The sequence below is a fragment of the Asterias rubens genome, chromosome 11, assembly GCF_902459465.1.
Source record: "Asterias rubens chromosome 11, eAstRub1.3, whole genome shotgun sequence".
Taxonomy (NCBI): Eukaryota; Metazoa; Echinodermata; class Asteroidea; order Forcipulatida; family Asteriidae; genus Asterias; species Asterias rubens.
In genome coordinates, this window is record NC_047072.1 from 8,762,494 (window position 1) to 8,782,376 (window position 19,883).

At 37.1% G+C, this 19,883-nt stretch overlaps 1 protein-coding gene across 4 annotated transcripts in view; it reads left to right on the forward strand.

Moving 5' to 3' along the window:
• Positions 1-791: 791 nt before the first annotated feature.
• The window catches only part of LOC117296788 (relaxin receptor 1-like), a 45,931-nt gene continuing 26,839 nt past the window's right edge, over positions 792-19,883 (forward strand). For 2 of the 4 annotated variants that reach the window (XM_033779837.1, XM_033779840.1), the window contains exons 1-3: positions 12,816-12,896; positions 16,881-16,968; positions 19,480-19,638. In XM_033779837.1, the coding sequence (XP_033635728.1) occupies positions 12,843-12,896; positions 16,881-16,968; positions 19,480-19,638 (301 nt within the window). In that variant the 5' untranslated portion in view covers positions 12,816-12,842. Of the gene's footprint in view, positions 931-3,910; positions 4,020-12,815; positions 12,897-16,880; positions 16,969-19,479; positions 19,639-19,883 lie in introns of those variants that run through there. The other 2 variants (XM_033779838.1, XM_033779839.1) reach the window with 2 other exon arrangements.

Consider the following 19,883-nt stretch of genomic DNA (forward strand, 5'->3'; position numbering starts at 1 on the left):
CAAATTATTTCAATTTTTATTATTTTGAGTAATTTCCAATAGTTCCGTTCAGTTCTTTCTTTCACTCGGTTCTTTAATATTTTAAAAATAGACACGCATTAAATTTGCGTTCGCGCGCAGAAAAGATCATTGCACTGCACGAAAATGTATAAACAAAAGTAAAAAAATGTGTGCTTCAGGAGGGATGTTAAAGCCTTCTGTAATACCCAATGTATACCCAAGTTCTCTAGAGAGAATAAACTTGTAATTTGAGACTCGCAAACTTATTACAGGTGCGTTCGTTTAGCTTCCCTGGGTCAACCCCGGTGTGTGGCGGTTTTTTTTTCTCCAGGACGAACGTGGGTAATTATATGCACACGTTCGTCCTGGGAAAAAAAAACCGCCACACACCGCGGTCGACCCAGGGAAGCTCAACGAACGCACCGAACAATCGAACCAATGTGGTTACTTTGTCATTAACACTCTGTTTGTAAAACTGGTTCAGCTGAATAGTGTTATATAGTAAATAAAAACCAATGCATTCAGTATCGATACCTCATTCTAACAAACACATAGGGAAAATATTCAAGGAATGTTGAGCAAATGAACAATGACGGGAGAGAGAATGGGTGTCACCAGACTAATCAATCCATGGTATCCAGACGATCCTTCCGTGGACCTGCCTTATATACAAAACAATGACGTAAGGGAGAAAGGTTGTCACCAGACCAATCAATCTCTGGTATCCATACGATCTTTCCGTGAACCTGTCACATACAAAAACAAAAATCACTCAATATTGAAATAAGAGACGATCAGAGTCTGCTAACTGTTCTGTTTCCCAAGAAAATGGAGCAGTAAAAAAGATCCTCAGATTCTCATCGATCTAGTGGAAGGACGAAGGAGGCATTACTGGAATCTCAAGTTGCAAAATTATGACTCAAGATCGTGGTGAGTAGCTCTACTTCAGTCAGATTGCAGGCCGTGAGTGGGGTGAGATTCGAAATGGTCGTGACCGTACATGGAGTATGGGCGTTCAAAAACCACACGGCACGGCAAACACCATTCGTAGAGGAGTATTGAGTTTTTTTTAAATGGGGTTGAATTGTGTTTATTGAAAGGGTATCGTTAACTGGTGATGCCTGTTTGCAGGTTACTTCGTTGCATTAAATAGTTGGGCAATAGTTCAACTATTAAGAGCAAAAGGGTATTCAACTAGCCCCTGTAACTGACGTCCCAATTTCATAGGGCTACTAAAGCGGAAAATACTGCTAAACAACCTGTATGCTTAGCAGAGCATGATACCCCTGAGTCACAAATTGTACATGCGACATGGTAGTGTGGCTGGTAACCTAACTCTGGTAAGCATAACTGTGTTGTGCTTACCTCATTTTTGTGATTAAGCAGCTCTATTTGGTCCCTGTGTATAAAGCTCTTTACAATGCGAACAAATTATTGACAAAAATTTTACTAAAATTGTTTTACCCGATTTGAGAAGTTGAAATTTCACATTCTTACACACCCTTACTACACTCTTGATGAATCTACAACTAAGAATCCATGGATGACATTATTTTCAAACTAGGGTAAAAATATGAAAACAAAAATAGATAAATTTGTTTGCAATGGTACGTACCTTTAAACACTGGACTCCGTCGCTTTGTATGCACTTATTTTCGCGTTTCATGTGTACATTAATAACTGAACGGTGATTCTTAAGCTACCAAAAAGAGTACAAGTCTGTTTTCTTTGAAGCATCGTGTTGGTTATAACTGTACTCATCGCTTTTGTTTTGCCAATTGCTCTTAACAAGACCATGGTGTAAACAGCATCTGAGCTGATTTGGTATCATGTATAAATATGTTCAAAAAAATTAAAAAGAATTAAACAATAATAATAATAATAATAATATAGGTTTTCTCGGTCAATTTCAGAAAATTAGCAGCCAATTTAACCACCAGCTTATTCTATTTGGCACAAAATTGAATGCCAGCTGAAAAGGGTCATTCTATTTCGTTTTAAGACTAGTCAAAAATGTACTTTTACGTTATTCGATTTAACAAAATAATCATTCAATTTAACAATTCATCGAAACAGCATTCAAATACACAGACGCTTCTTGAGGTGTGTGTGTCACGAAAAAGAATGACGGTACGCTAAATTGAACAGAGTGCTTAAGGAATTTGACTCGACTCAAAACGAAATTGAACGGCCGAATTCTGAATTTGAAACGCAGTAACAACTGGAGAGGCAAAACAGTTTTAATTCGAACGCATGAAAATTAAATTGACTGCTCATTTGCCGAATTTTACCAAGAAAACCTATAGTAAAAAATAAGGTCTCGTGTTTTTTATTTTATTTATATAAGTAGACCAGCCGTCGATTTCACCAAACTCTTCCTAACTTAAGATTTATCTTTAGAACTGTGGACGAGTGCCAGTCTTGCACTGTCACATGCAAACCCTAAATTAATCTTAAGTTAGGACTAGTTATTCGTCCTAACCCGAGCTAGGATTAATCCTTGCGTTTCGTGAAATCGGAAGAAGCGAAAACTCAATGAGGACGTGAAGCAGATGTCCGCGCGTGGATATTTTGTTTTTTTTACCCAATATTATTTTAAGTCGCCCTTGATGTACTTAAGCCATATAGACTTTGTAACCCTATAAGGATTTCGTGAAGAACGTTGCTCATTAATGTAAAGGACAACGCCAATTATTGGATGTTTTAAAGGGTTATTTTTAATTTACTTCAGCCCTCACATGGCCGTCAAAGATAAATTACATTCGTTACCACATTCATTCAGATGACCGCAGGTGTGTGTGGTTTTTCTTCTATTTTTTTTTATAACATTAGTTTAAGGATTCCTCGATGTGTACTTTGGCCTTAGACTTCCCAACCTTTTGAGGATTTCGTGAAGTATTTTGCTCATCAACGCCAATAATTATGGAAAAGACCACTTCGTTTAGTGTGTTGTGACAGTCGTGGCGATTTTGTAAGGTAAATTAGACTTTAATTTTGGACCAATATTAAAATGGAATTGTTAACTAAACTATCTAGTTGTTTTCTCGCGTTTTGTTTTGATTTATTATTTCATTTGCAGATTGTCGTAGAATGCCGATTGATTTTTGTTTTATCCCAAACCCTCTTCTTTGAAATTTTGAGTGAGTGAGTTTTACCCGCCGTTGGCTGCGCTATTTCATAGTCATATTTCAACGACAGCCCTTACAGAATACAAACCAAAATCAAATGGTAAGAGTACCAGGGAAATAACGGAGGTAGTTAAAGGCACCGGACACTATTGGTAAACTACCAATGGTAATTAATCAAAATAATTGTAAGCGTACAAACTTATTTGGTAATGAGCAATGGAGAGCTGTCGGTGACAGTTGTTAGACTGCAGGACTTGCAATCACAAGGTTGTTGGTTCGAATCCCCCAGCTAACCACTGATTTCACAATGACTAGAATATATATTGTCGTCTAGTTACTGAACCACAATTTCTTGATTTGTGCAATTTATATTATAGACGTTAACCAATGTTTGTACAAGTTAGAGAGATTGGCTGTTGCCAGCTTGGCGTTTATATCCCCTTGTGAGAGTTTGCTGGGTTCCCTTGATGGGAAGATTATCTAAACAAACAAACAAAAAAAACAAACAAACGTACAAACAAACAAACATTGTGAGAAACAGCCGCTCCCTCTGAAGTGACATAAACTTTTCATATCTGTGTTACGATTGGTCCAATGTGATGTACTTTGCAGTTTCGTTTGGATGCATGCAATGCAACGTGTGCATAATGTCTGTACATCAAAACATTTGTTTTATTCACTATGAGTAATGTATGAGTGAATTGATTGCGAATCTCTATGTGAAATGAATCCAAGGTCAAAGGTTACATCTGGCAGCATCTGTTCAGGCCGGTATCTTCTCGTCATTATAGCCTCGGATCGTGACGTCCGATGTTCAGGCAAGAGGAAGACCTCTCTGTCTGATTGAGCCACAGATGAGCAAATTAGCGACTGTCCTTCCGTTTAAATGAGGTTTGTCCACTCGATGCAAAACTTGTATCTCAGGGTTTTCCTTCTTTCTTGAAATCGACTTATATTCCTTTGTTCGTTTTAGGTTTTTGTGCTAAACGAAATCGTATAGTTGTTATTGGGTTTTGGGTCTCCTTCTTTATTCACTCTTTATAAATTTTGTTGCTTTCTCTGTTTGTTTTGTTTTAAGAGTGTAACCTTCTCTATTTAAAAAAACAAATGCTCCAGGGCTTTGTTTTACAAATAAGTGAAATACATAAATCACTTAGTGTGACTTTGTATTCGGTTAGCTGTAGGTGTGTGTAAAATGTCTGTAATTATATTTGTTAAAGCCATTATACACTTTCGGTACAGAATTTCTTTTTTAAGTTCACAGATTTACAAATAATTTACAGGGTTTACAGAAGGTAATGGTGAAAGACTTATCTTGAAATAATTGTGTATAGCCTAAATTTTCACAGGTTTGTAATTTTTATACATAAGTTGTGAAACACGAAGTGTGGGCCTTGGACAATACTGTTTACCGAAAGTGTCCAATGGCTTTAAGGCTCTTATTTTGCAAAGCAGCTATTCTGCTTGTGTTTCTTCTTCTTGTTTCTTCCTCTCTCATTCTACACCGCGGCTAAGAATAAACACTGCCACCACATGTCAAGTCACTGGCTTCCTTATTCCAAACTGGTAGAGAAAAAATTGGAAAACCTTAAGTTGTATATTCTTATTGTAAAGTGAAGTATTTGTGTAATGTATTTGGTGTTTTCTGCCGTGTTTTGTTTTTAAGTCACCTGGGGTGGATTTCACAGAGAGTTAGGACCAGTTTTATTCCGAGTTCAGACGAGTCACTCGTCCTAATTGTTTAGTAAGTTTTTAGTATCTCTTACGACTAGTCCTAAGTTAGGAACTAGTCTTAACTCTTTGTGAAATCGACCCCCGATTCTCTGTGTATCAGCGCCATTATTGGATTTGTGATAGATTTTAGGGCTGGATAAAATTGTTATTGCCGCCAAAAATGTATGTTTATTTTTTTATTTTTTTATTATTATTATTTTATTTTATTTGCCATAACAGTACAAAACAAAATACATTGACAATAATTAAACCCCGAGATGGGCAAGGGAAAACAAAAGCAAATACATACTATGATCCGTAGATCTGTTGCCCCACATCTGGGGTACACAATAAAAATTAATATAGATTTAACATAATATAGTACACAAAGCAATAATAAAAGCAGATAATTATACAACCATCTGTAAATAATAAACATCTTATAAGAATTTTATTTTATTTTATATAAACTATTACGAACATTGGCCTTACAATAGCAGTCTTCATTCCAGACGTATTTGACGCGACCCTTGTTATCATCCGTTTCCTTCATCATTAAACAAGTTCTCCCAAGATGCCTATTAAGACTACATCGTAATTTTTTTCCCAAATCCGCGGTTAAGGTTTTTACGTCGAGGAACAAAACCTTGGAAATAATGATATAATTGTCAACAAATAATATGTCCACGCAGGGAGAATTATCCCTCTTATACGAATACACAATCTAAGTGGTGCCTTACCGCGTGCGGTACTCAAAAATGTGATGAAGCAAAAACAAGTGAAATCTTTTCCCATAATTGCAGAACATCGAAATGACACTTTTCTCAAAAGGTATTATATCTATACAGAGTTGTTGTACTTCTTATCACGTTATAATTTGCATGGTCATTACCAAACGTATACAGATCATTTTATAAAACTAATTTATGTTGAAAGTTTTTTTTTTAATCTGAAATTTATCTTTTTTTAAAGAAGTTCTACAACCCTGTCCCCATCTCCCCCTCTCTCTTAATTCATTTAATGGCAGTGGACACTATGGGTAATTTTTCAAAATAATTATTAGCATAAAACCTTACTTGGTAACTTTCAGATGCCTGATTTCGAGACCTCAAATTCTAAACCTGAGGTCTCGAAATCAAATTCATGGAAAATTACTTCTTTCTCGAAAAAACTACGTTCCTTCAGAGGGAGCTGTTACTACCAACCTCTCCCCATTACTCGCACACAACTTCGTGTGACAAGGGTGTTTTTTCTTTAATTATTAAACTCGCAACTTTGACCACCAGTTGAGCTCCAATTTTCACAAGTTTGTTGTTGTATGCATATTATGTTGAGATACACCAAGTAAGAAGAATAGACTTTGCCAATAACCAATAGTGACCAGTGTCTTTAAACAAAAAAATAATAATCTAATCATTTTGTAAGGCATTTCTTTGTGTCGTTAAATCTTGAGAACCAAAATGGCGGACAGTGTTCGTCTGCGAAATAAAAGGAAACGCTACACAATTTCGAGGGATATGTGAACTCGCAAAGTTTACTTTCTTACATCTGTCCAGCCGTGTCTATTTCATTTTGTTAAATCGATTATCGAAGCCAAAGGTGCCAAATTCGAAGGTAATTTTTCTATAGATACACTATGAGAAACCTCCCACGCAATAAAACAAACTTTTGGGTAAAATATCAAATGGCATTATGACAGACGTCATCGTAGCTCGAATCCTCTATCTCTCTCTCAAAACCTGATTGATGTTAACACAATCAATTACCAAGGAAACCAGGGCATAGTAACTGGCCGCTGTCAATACTCAACTAATTGACTGTGCAAAATGCTGTCATTGCTGTTTGCACGTTTGGTATACTACAGCGCTACCTTGGTAACCACAGTTTCCTAGACAATGTTTCCCCGACGTGTGACTTTATTTTTTAGTTCACTTTGCAAGAACATACTAGTACAGACAAATATTATACAAACTGGAGATAATTAACGTGGCCTTTAAAAATGACTCACTTCCTAAGGTCGAAACGTCAGTCAATTTAATTTTCTTTTGCATTTGTAACAAAATCTTCTTTTGAGTAAATTTCGAAAACAAATAGAATACAAAAGGTATCATTAATTTTGTAGCCACAGTGTTAAGGTGCGCTGTTTAAATCATGGCCGGCTCAAACTAAATACTCAAATACCATCAAATAATGTGTGTGAATAATTTGAAAACTAAACAAAAATAACGTGTTTTCAACAATATTAGTGTTTCGATTGTGATGTCAATTTAAAAGTAAGGTTGTTGCGCAGGTTTCTTAAGGTGCTATTTGCTCAACTTTAAAAGTCTTTTAGATAGAAATGGTTGATTTTTGTTTGAGTGGGTCGTTTGTCTGATAATTATTTATACTAATTCGTAAACATTACATTAAAAATGTAACCGTTGACACATTTATTAAAGGCAGTGGACGCTATTCTCAAAATAATTTTAAGCATAAATCCTTACTTGGTTACGAGTAATGGGGAGAGGTTGATAGTATAAAACATTGGGATAAACGGTTCCCTCTGAAGTGATATGGTTGTCGAGAAAGAAGTAATTGTCCACAAATTTGATTTCGAGACCTCAAGTTTAGAACTTGAGGTCTCGAAATCAACCATCTGAAAGCACACAACTTCGTGTGACAATTTTTTCTTCTTCTTTCATTCTTATCTCACAACTTCGTTTAAACATGTGCTGCCACCATTACGTGACTTCCCTTGTTTATGTTGTTGAGTCTCTGAATGACATTAATCACAGTCCCTTTATAGCTTTCTTTCATTCTTCAGACTTCCCCCTTTCTTCTTCCAGTCTTCTTTACTTCTCCTCTTTTCGTAAAAACAATAAAATCATCGTCAATATGAATGGATCCACGGCTAGGTGTCGCTCTGGTGACACAGTACAAATATTGGACTTGGTTTACCTATCCCACTGATTGAAAAGGTAAAGGAACAATGCATACACGTAATGATGTATGCAACTTGATTATAGACCGAGTGTGCGGCACCTAAATGTAGCCCGAGCCCTAAATGTAGCCTGACCTAAATGTAGCCCCAAACATGTACCTAAATGTAGCCCGGACCTAAATGTAGCCCAAACATGTAACTAAATGCAGCCCGGACCTAAATGTAGCCCCAAACAAACCGAGCCATGATCTGCGAATTTTTAACACACCGCGGGCACAAACCTTTTGTTTTGCATAAACTGCTGTTTATTATTGTTATAGAGATCAGTGTGTACCATAACAGCAATGTTTGGTTACAATATAAAATTTCTCCTGACGACTTCTAGAGCAAGCTAGTCGAAACGTTGAGACCAATTTAAAGGAACACGTTGCCTTGGATCGGTCGAGTTGGTCTTTGAAAAGCGTTTGTAACCGTTTGTTATAAAATGCATATGGTTGGACAGATGTTTTAAAGTAGAATACAATGATCCACACAAACACGCCTCGAATTTGCACGGTTTTCCTTTTACCTCGTCGACGAACACGGTCGGCCATTTTTGCGAGTATGGCCGACCGTCTTAGTTCGCAAAGTAAAATGAAAACCACGAAATTTCGAGGCAAATTTGTGTGGATCATTGTATTCTACTTTTAAAACATCTTTCCAACCATATGCATTTTATAACAAACAGTTATAAACGCTTTTTAAAGACCAACTCGTCCGATCCAAGGCAACGTGTTCCTTTAAGAACTGACTCCGCGCAAGTGCAGTAACGATCCTATAAGCTAAAGTAGTATTCCCAGTTAATTTTCTATACATTTCGCCCGGGTAGTAATACAAAACGCATGACAGTTCTTTTCGGAACTGAGAAATCTTCCGATCAAAGCGAAAACATCTACTCCGCGGTAGTAACATTAGCAAGACAGTTCTCAAAAGAACACACTCTACCCGGCAAGAAGTTACACACAAGCATTGTCTTACCGCAAACCCCCCCCCCCCCCCAAAAAAAAAAAAAAAATAAAATAAAAATATTAATAATATAAAAATTCATAAGATGCCCTCTTTTATTTCCAGTCCTGTGAAATTGCTTTTTCTACGCTAACACCCGAAGCCAAACAGAGAGCAATGCCTAATCTGTAAGAAAACAGTTCGAAACTGAAATGATCTTGGAACAAAATTAAGCGTGCTCATTTTCCACAAGCCCCTAATGTGACAATAATATGGGTAATTGAGGAGAAGTCATGCGCCGAATACATCTCGGAGGGGGAAAACATGTTCTCTGAGTGGAAATGAAACTTTGTTTTATTGCATGACTAGGGGGTGCGTTTAGTGAACATGTCCATGAATTATTGTTGACCTATGCGTACATTAAAGACGGGGCACAATTCACATAGTTGTAATGCTCGAGATAGAAACAAGTCATGTTTTTTTTATGATCAGGTTAGTTTTATTGCCATACATACCGTTTATTATGAGAAACTGCATGGAGTGCACTGCAAACTGGGCGGTTAAAATTGATACCAAATTTGTTGTCATATTTACAGATACCTACCAAAATAATACAAAATTACACCGAGGGTATTTAAATAACTCTTATTTCTGCCAACACTGGTGTTCTTTTAACACCATATAATGCTGATATTGTTGTTCACCGCTTGGGTATTTTTATGACACCACACATGGTGTAAATTTTAACACGCCCATTGTTTTGCAGTGTGAACAATTTCCCACAAATACCCGGTGTCAATGCTGTCTGAAATTGTTCAATTTGTAACGCATTGATAATAGAGCCTCATTAGGTACACTTTATGAAACCTGGAGATTTGCTCACCAAGGAGCAAGCTAACAAGGCTACTCATTATAGACGCTTACCCGAAATAATCCTTGAAACTCTACCTCCCTGAAAATTCCCCCTTTTATCTTCCTTTGCCCCTCCCCTCCCACACTTCCCTCACTAATCAGCATGCTGTTCATACGTTCAGGATAAACTGTCTACCCTAACTGGCTACACTGGAGAGTCACTCGACTTGAATGGCGGCACAATTTCCTGGAACACACTTATTAGGCAGAAACAACATCCAACACTTAACAGCACAAAAGCCCTAAGGCCAAATTTATCTAAGCTGTTAAGCAGGATAATTCTGGATTAGCAGCAAAAACTACAAACCTTGTTATGCAAATTGTGTGTGACCGTTTGTCAGTCACAATTTCTTGTTATCTATTATTATGTAAAATGTAAGGCAAAATTAAAAAAAAAAATGAATAAGAAAAAAGGTCGAAAATATATAACTGAAATCGACATTCAGTTTTAGTTGTTTCTATTTGTTATGTTCTGTTTGTTTGATAATTTCCCCTGGTCATAAACTACAAAGCTGCCAAAGGACGTTAAAAACTACTGAGCTGGGAAAGCATTGGTCTAAAACACCTGCAGTGTCATAGGCACTGCTTTGTTCTACGGTGTTTTGGATAATTGGAATAGTGGGTTATTATTCAAAGGTTGATGTGTATTGGTGAATGGGTGACAGAACATTTTCTAAAACAACTTTTTTGCATAACTTAAATATTAAAATAATATTCAACTAGAAGTATAAAACAATATTATGTAGAACTTAAATATTTTAACATTCATTATTATGAATAAAAAAATGAGCATGTTTTCTACTTGGTTTGAGTCACTATTTTAATCCGGAGAATACTGGGGGGGGGGGGTAACCCATGAGGTCCTTGGGCCACCATCTATGCCCCGCATGTCCTCAGGAGGGCTGGTAAAACGCATTAAGAGTATAGGCCTCGTTTGGGCTAAGTTCTTATCTAAAGGCACCTAGTTATCACCACGTCGTGTAGGTTCAATGGCTTTAAGTGGTGCGAGAGGCAACTTGTTGCGTTGCAGCACCCCGTAGAGGAAGGTTTTAAGAGGTTTTAAATGGACACTGGATACCATGGGATGTTACGGCTGTCTGATTTTGAACCCCCGTTTGGAGGGTGGATCCCTTGGTGAAGTTTGAGCAAAGCCCCCGGTGGGAATCTGCTCTGTTTGCGGGGTTTACGCTTTAAACCTCATCATGGTTTGGTAAAAAAAGGTGTAACATACTTGAGTTGTTTCAAAAGTGCAGGTAGGCCTATCTTTTTTTTTTTTTTTTTACATGTTTGTACTTTTTGCAAAGTTTAAGAGACAAATATTTTGCAGTTCTAGAAAAAAAAGGTTGGCACATAATATCGACTTTGGGATTTGATATCGATTGTTATTAAAGACAATGGACACTATTTGTAATTGTTAAAGACCAGTCTTCTTACTTGGTGTATCTCAACATATGCATACAATAACAAACCTGTGAACATTTGAGCGTGATTGGTCGTCGGAGTTGCGAGATAACTATTAAAGAAAAAAACACCATTGTCACACGAAGTTGTGTGCTTTCAGAATGCTTGATTTCGAGACCTCAAATTCTAAACTTGAGGTCTCGAAATCAAAATCGTGGAAAATTACTTCTTTCTCGAGAACTACGTCACTTTAGAAGGAGCCGTTTCTCACGATGTTTTATACCATGTCTGCCTCTCCCCATTACTCGTCACCAAAAAAGGTTTTGCGTTAATAATTATTTTGAGTAATTACCAATAGTGTCCACTGCCTTTAACAACCCCTCCAACTGAATCCCTAATACAACTCGACACATTTGGTAAAATGTCGAAGCCCAGTAGCCTCACTTGGTGTATCCCATTAATTATATGCATATAAAACATTTGTGACAACTTGGACTCAGTTTGTCATCAAAGTTGCTTGAAAACAATTAAAGAAAAAACACCATTGTTGCACAATTTTGTGTGCTTTCAGATGCCTATCTTTCTTATAAACTACCTTACTTCAGAGGGAGCCGTTTCTCACAATGTTTTATACTATCAACATCTCTCCTTTGCTCGTTACCAAATAAGATTTTATGCTGATGTATATTTTGAGTAATTACCGAACCTGAGCAGCAAGCGATTTCACGAATGCTGGGATTAATCCTATCTCGAGTTGGGACGAGTAGCCCGTCCTATAACTAATGAAGGGTTCAATGCGTCCTAACTTCTACGGTTACCAAACTTAACTCGTCGTAAGTCCTAAGATTAAACCCTAGTTTGTTTTTGGGTGAAATCGATGGTTGTTCCAGACCTTTAACTTGTCATAAGTCCTCAGATTAAACCCAAGTTTGTTTTTGGTGAAATCGACGGTTGTTCATTTAAATCAGCGCGCCCTCAACATGGTCTGGTCAGAACGGATGGACCTAATTGTTGAAGTCATAAAAAATTCTATCTGCATTCGGAGATGAAAAAAACCCTCAATACTTAACTATATGTGCAGTAATGGGATCACCCCTCGAAATGCACTATTGATGGCCACAACCTAACGGCTTGGAACGCCGCCACGCTAGGGGCGTACAATTCTCCAATTTGAAACACCATCGCCCCCAAATCTAAAGATTTAATTCATTTTCCCTTTTCAGCCGATGACTGAATAAGATATCAAGGTAATAGGGAATTATGCGATAAAACACCCCTAGCTCTCTTGTACGGATTAATAGGTATAGGTGAGATTGGGTGGACTCTAGATTGGCATTGAGATTTTTTTTCTTTAAATGGGTATTATAAAAAATATGCTCTCTCATGCGCGACCCTACGCCTGTATCGACCCAATTGCATTGCTCTGCTCATCGTAAGTATAGAATCGGCGCTTACGTCAAGCGTCGTTCACGGCTTTGCATGTGTATGCGTAACTAGGCTTTCTTCGCTTACGGTGCGCAGCCGTCGCTTGCAAAGTAAGTGGCGAATGGTGACCGTTAGCGCAGACTTCGGCCTTAAGCAGGGCCATGAAATTAAGCTATGATCATCTGGCGGCGAACTTGATTGTGTTCATTGGATTACCGGTCTGGATTGTCCGATTGATGAGGGTCGGGCATTTGGTTTTATACTTGCCGATTCTATATGCACTGTTTTTATGAGGGTCTTCTTTGCGCATTTGGCTGTTCAAGTCTTGTTTCTTCAAAATTAGTTGGATTTAATTCCGTATGATCGAAGTCTTGTTGGATTTGTATACCGGGTGTGGTAAAGGGCTGCTACGGGTGAGTGCGGTTAAATTAACAAGATATTTTGTAAACAAAAATATATATATATATATTGATGCTTTAGACCCTCAATCCAGTCTTCTCACTCATGATAACTATGCCTTAAAAAATGCGCTGGACACCTTTGCGTAATCGCTAAAAATGTATAAACAAGCTGTTGGTAGTATGAAACATTGTGAGAATTGTCTGTTTTTTCTTCCAGTCTCAAGTCAGTATTTTAAAATTACATTCTGCATGGAAATGGGAACAAAACGTCTTTAGCGGTACTTCTTGAAGCAAAAATCTGACAGAGTGTCACGATTTTTTTGCAAATCATGAGGCGTTTTATTGCTATAAAAGTACTATGTGTGCCTAACTCCCTTTTCCAGACACACGTGTTTTCAAAGATAAGATTGCCACTTATTTGCACTTCACAAAATCCATACAAAAACTGTCACATCATAACGACCATGACAAGTATCTTTCCCGGCAACTAAATATTTGCTAAATTTTTCCTTCGAAGAAAAGTCACCGGTACTACTGAGATTCTTTAAGTACATTGACCATGTTTGAGAAATCGATTAAGTCAAGTCTGTGGCATGAAAAGTACAAGTAGTCTCAAAGATATATTTCGCACAATGGCTTTGGAAGGTAGACTTGTCGACTGTTCGATCAACCCTTAGCTCGGGTTCCGACTCGGGGTCGGGCTCTGGATCAGAAATATTAATTGATGCCGGAGCAGTGTTGGTCTTAAAACATCAAACGGAGCCCGGAGCCGGAACATGAGACAACTCAATTCAACTCAATATTTGGTTAGTCATGTAAAAAAGTACATGAAATTCATTTTCCTGGTGTGAACATTTTATGTAAAAAAAATAAAAAATCAAAAATACATTTCAAAAACATATGAACATGGAACCAGCCCTTGCAGTCTTTCAAATCTTTTCATTTTGCAATCAGTGCAGTCAGCCACAATATTGATAGTATCGCAGAATGCTATTGGTTTTTTTAGTAACTATATACTTCTACATGTTATGACCTTAACACATTTCTTTGTTATAAATCATGTTGATATTATACACCATTGTTAGAAACGACCCTTTTTGACTTAAATTGCTAATTTTTCACTCCAAAATGTGTAGCTTGTATACTTCAGGCATAAAGACATTCTCAGACAGGCATTTGAAAACACACAATTCCCAATGGTGTTTTCTGTTAATTTTTCTTGCAACTTCTATGACAAATGAGCCATAATTGTCACGGTGTTTTTTTTATCCATGTTGGGATACACAACACTGGTCTTTGTCATATACACTGCCTTTAAAAAAGGTAAACATCGGTTATTATATTAATGTCAACTATTTGTTTTTTGATCTTTCTGCATAGACGTGTTGTTGAAAAGTATTCATATAATATTTCAATTTAACTAACTTTTCAATGTAGGACCTTCAAAGTAAATTATAGGGGGCTTTCACGCCAAAACATGTGCTTCTCTAGTTAGAAAACTATTTTAACGCAAAATATATAATTATATTTATATTTATACATAGTTTTAAATGATTCCGGCAAGTGGCGGCTATCCGCTGTTGGATATCAATAATAAAAAATAAAAAAGATAAACAAGAAAAAGTTATATAACCAGCTATAAACGTCATGCACTGTATACCAATATTGTAGATGGTACATGGCTAGTTTCTGCAAACAGCAATTGACGCAAACACGCTTGCCTAGGTTGCAATTTTAATTTTGAGACCGGAGCTTTCAAGGACCGTCTTCTCGATTGTGAAAGTTATAAAATCTCGCACGGAAAAATCTTGCGGGAATCTTTGGGATTAAAAAGATAAATTATTGATAAGGAATGTTCGTTTTTTTCTTTCCACTTCGTGTAATTACCGTAAAGCTTATATAGTTGACGTTATTTGTTTGATACGGGATATAGATGATAAGCCTAGGCTATTTTACGTCCAGGGTCCTCTATTGGCCAACACATACACCTTTAAGTGTAGAAATATCTCCCCTTAATATTTCAAAATTCGCGAACTGCCCTCTCCCACCCAGCCCCCAAATAAACACACTCTGTCAAAGTTGACAACCTCTGTAAAATTGTACTATTGACGGAATGGCAGTGCACTGCCTCTTCCATGTTGATCTAATGGCGTCACCGCTAAATTCTCAAAGTGAGGAATATCGCTCTGATGCTCGGGTAAGGTTAATTTCCACGTTTGCTTTGGAATGAGAAGTGCTTGAAACTTGGTAACTCACATCTTTTTTTTCTTCTCTTTCTCCTGTTTTCAATCGTTTCTTGTGAAGATCCTTTTCCCGCGCGCGCGTCAATGCAGACGGTAATTTGTCACGGGCGGTCAGACAGATATTTTTGGTGAAGTGTTTGACTTCCCTTTCAGCAGAGTAAATGACACAGTTAGATGTGGCGGGGACGACGCTATTTCTTTTTCTTAAAGACTCAATTGTGTGCGGTTAGACTTAATCAAGATTGAATGATACGATCGGATACCTGTGAAATTGTGCAGCTCTTTTGAGCTATCCTTTAAAAATAGTATTCTCAGTGGTGAACAGTGCCCAAGTTCGCTCATGCATCTACAGCGATTTAAAGGACTAATTGTTTTGGGTGGCAAGGACCCGCAATTTAGACTGTTTATTATTCAAAATTCATTTGCTGAAAAGGAAATTGTAGAAACTTTATTGCAGTTTGTGAGCTCAGATTTAGATGAAAATTTTAATGAAAAGATTAGTTACAGAAGCTGCACTTAATTTGAAAACGTTATACAGTGCAGCTTTCAATTTTTCCGTGGTCCCGTTTTTACTGTTTCAGTTTTTAAATCTTGCAAGGCGCCAAGGGCAATATTGAGGTGGGACTTTACGTTGTAAACAAATGAATTATAAAAGTGTAGGGAGTCGACACTTTATTAAAAATAAAATAGAGACATTTTTATCAAGTAGTTACTTTAAAATGTGTTGGTATCTATATAATAAAGTAGAGACCAACTTCCTACCCGCGGCGCTGCGATATCCGACTATGCGTTTGCGCTCGGTACCTCGCCCCTCGATGACGAGGTCGTTGCCTTGTGATAAAAGCCCTCGCCTTCGGCACGGGCCTATATCACACGGCAACGACCATGCCTGTTTTAAACGGCCGTGAAGAACTAGTCGCTACAATTCCTTAATAAGGTATTTCGTATGAGGTACATCACCAATAAGATACAGGTGAAACAAAATGGTAATGTTTCCGTCCAGTCCGACTCGGTCACGTATAACAGTTCACGATTCACCCTCGATTCAAGTTAATTTTGTATTTTATAAAAAATAAAAATAAACTCTAAATCAGGTTTCTAGGTCAAGGGTGCTTTGTATTCCCCTCCTGGGTGAAGAAGAGCTCATCTCAAGTTACTTTAATTGAAGATGTGACATGATTGAAAACATCCTTGTCTGAAAATGTGAGAATGACCCTTGACCTTGTGTTAATAGCTCAAGATGGAATCGATCTAGACACTTGAAATACTAGCAAACTTTGTAAGAAGGAAGTGCAAATGGGTTCGTGTGTGATTTTTGATATCGTCAAAACCGGTACAATTTCTTCTAGTAACAATTTGGGATAACCAGACACGTTAATTATGAGTTATTCAATCATCTTAAAGCTTCTTGTCATCTGTGAGAAAAGTACTGTGAGTTTGTACATTTGTACTAAATGAAAGCTATTAATGTTAACCAATCTCGATTAAAAATATTTGTTCCTTTTTTTCATTTTTATTTTTACTGTTGCCATTTTAAATGTTTAAATGCTTGTTTGTTTTGAATCAGCTTCATCTGTCAAAATTCATGCGGAAAGGAGAAACAAATTGTTGTTATTTTGGTGACTGAGCAGTGAAGTCTTCATGTTCCTACATTGGAACAGTATGTTTTATACTTGGGAAAACCCTGTCTTTACGCAAACAATTATAAATCCCGTTTGTCTAATCTTTACCTTGTCATTGATATTACTTCTAGGCCGTCATCATGACGTCACTACACGTAATTCTGTTGGTGTTCATCCTTACGCATGTCTGCTGTGGAATGAGATTGAAACATGAAGCCGGTGAGTGTATCAAAAGTGTGGTTTTTATATCTGTCTAATAATTGTAACACATGAATGATTACAAAAACATTAATTACACCAGTTGGATACCGAGGAAAAATACAATCGTTTCTATTTTGTGGTGGTCAACATTTACTATAAAGCAGGAATTTTACATGTGATCTATGTGTCAGTACGACTTGAAATCTGTGTCAAAATTATTCAGAAAATTGTCAAATTGACGCAGTATTTGAGGTCAAATTTACTTTGCTCCCCAGCTGACTGGAATTGGGTCAGGCCCCATGGGATCCTGGTAATTTGTTTACTCGTGTTTTTAAAGAGTCTGCAGTGAGTTATTTAGTGTTAATTATGGATAATTCACACCAGAGCAGTCCGCTGGCTAAATTGTACAGTGGTTACAGTTGGTAAAAAAAACATCAATGCACATAAGGAAATAACAATTTACTAAGGTTATAAAAAAGCAGAAACAAGCACAAACATCAAATGAACAAACTGTTTTTTTTGTCCGTATCCAACATTTTGGTGTCGATACCACATGTTGTTTTTCGAGTAGGGGATCAAGCCTCAAGTAACTAAGTTTAAGGGAGTATTGATTCTCATTCAGCGATGTCTAAAAAGAGCATCTCTTCGTGAAATTATTTGCAGAAAGCAGAAATACACATGGCTTATCCGCGTTGCTTTTGTAACAATCAAAACGTTTGTCGATCCACAGACTCGACGTCTGCGATCCAATGAAGAAAGGGTATCCGGGTAGCCATTGAATGTGACCTCATTTTTCTTAAACGGCAGTATTTGAGAGTAAACATTACCCTGGCTGATTGGAGATGTTTCCTAGACCGGGTTTGATTCCTTGCCTCTTCCTGAGGAAGACCTTCAGAGGAAAAACATTCTTCAACTTTTCTCTTCTTGTCAACAACAAGGGAGGGGGAGTCGTATGTTATCTATCGCTTCGAAAGGCTTGGCAGAGAACTGAAGAAAATGTGTGTTGAGCACACTGTTGTTCGTTGACTAGAGTGATGTAGTTTTATTGGATTTTAAACAAAATAGTAGGGTGCGGGATTTTGTTTTTTAGGGGGGGGGGGATGTCATGAAAAGAAAAAAAACAATTGTTTTGAAGTACATGATTCGTGGTTGGGAATATGTAATATTTTCAATCGGAAAGCTCACTGGCCGTTGTTTATCTATATATGTACTTAATATCAATATTGATTTCTTGTTTATCATGGGGAATCCTTTGAGTGAATTTGTTTTCAAAGGTGCCCGCAATTAAAAACAGTCAATAATATAAACGGAGAAAAATACAAGACAGTTTACATGTACATGTCAACTAACTTACAATGATCCGATTCTATAGAAGAAAAAAAAATCATCTGAAATACTGTCAAAAATTGACTGAGAGACAGTTTTCTTTTTGTGTTTTTTTTTCCGTAATCATGTATCAATTTATCGTATTTTTTGTCTCGTAAGTTATAACATATCGATTTTGATTATAATGAATGATATTTTTGTAATCAATTTATCGTTTAAACGTATCAATTTTCGTTATAACGAATTAATACTTTACAATAGCGAATTCATAATAAGTCAATGCGAACTAAATAGGCCCCTAGCCAACATAAACAGACGAGTTGGTAATCCGTTGAAACAAGTTAACAATCCGTAATAAGTAACCTTACTTATTACGGATTTAAAGCAGTCGCACAACATCGGTAAACAGTATTGTCCAAAGGCCCACACTTCGTGTATCACAACTTATATACAAATTTAATAACAAATCTGTGAAATTTAAGGCTCAATCGGTCATCGGAGTCGGGAGAAAATAACGGGAAAACCCACACGTTTCGCCGTGTCGTGACATGTGTTTCAAATAAATCCGTTATTCTCGAGAATTGATATTGTTTCAATGCTTTCTCAAAAAGTAAAGCATATCGTGGATTAATATTTCAAGGGAAGTCTTTCACTATTACCTTCTTTAAACCCTGAAAGTTATGTGTAAATTTGTGAACTTTTATTTGTCGTTCTGTTCAGAAAGTATCCAACGGCTATAATGCGAACTACGGAATTATTATAAAAACATTTTAATTTCAGGCTGTGTGTATGTGTGCTTTCGTGCATTTAAACTGTAATAATATTTTGATGTGGCACAATTTTGGATCCGGGGCTAACTTTTATTACGCGACTAATCTTCAAATGTTTTCAGGCATCGAAATGATCCGTTTCCACTCAGTATTAGATTCCCTCTTGAACTGATTTACTGGAAATTATCATAACTAGAAAAAATATATATCAGGAGCTATTTGAGTATCGTTTTCAAGAAAGCAAGCTGCCTTTTTTGTTAAGCCTCGCGGGGAAAGTTTTCGGTTACTGTGGATTTGCAGTGTGAACCACAAACGACACATAAACGACCAATTGCTCCCTGGGCACTATGAATGTATGAGTTTGATCAATAAACAAATAATCTGCTCTGTTTTTATTAGGTCTTTTTGTGTTTTTTATATACTATTGGCATAGTGCTGAGGAACCTACAACGACGTTCCATAGATGTTCACAGGCATTGCGGTGAAGAGTTTCCGTGTTTGAATTCGACGCAGTGCGTGCCTCAGGACGCTATCTGTGACGGGACGCCGGACTGCGACAACGGGTCTGATGAATGGGAAAAGGAGGAATGTAGTGAGTTTCTCGTAGTTTTCAAGATTTGTTTAGGTATTTTAAAGCCACTGGGCACTATTGGTAACTTTCAAAGACCAGTCTTCTCACTTGGTGTATCTCAACATATGCATAAAATAACAAACCTGTGAAAATTTGAGCTCAATCGGTCGTCGAAGTTGCGAGATAATAATGAAAGTAAAAACACCCCTGTCACACGAAGTTGTGTGCATTCATGTGCTTGATTTCGAGACCTCAATTTCTAAATC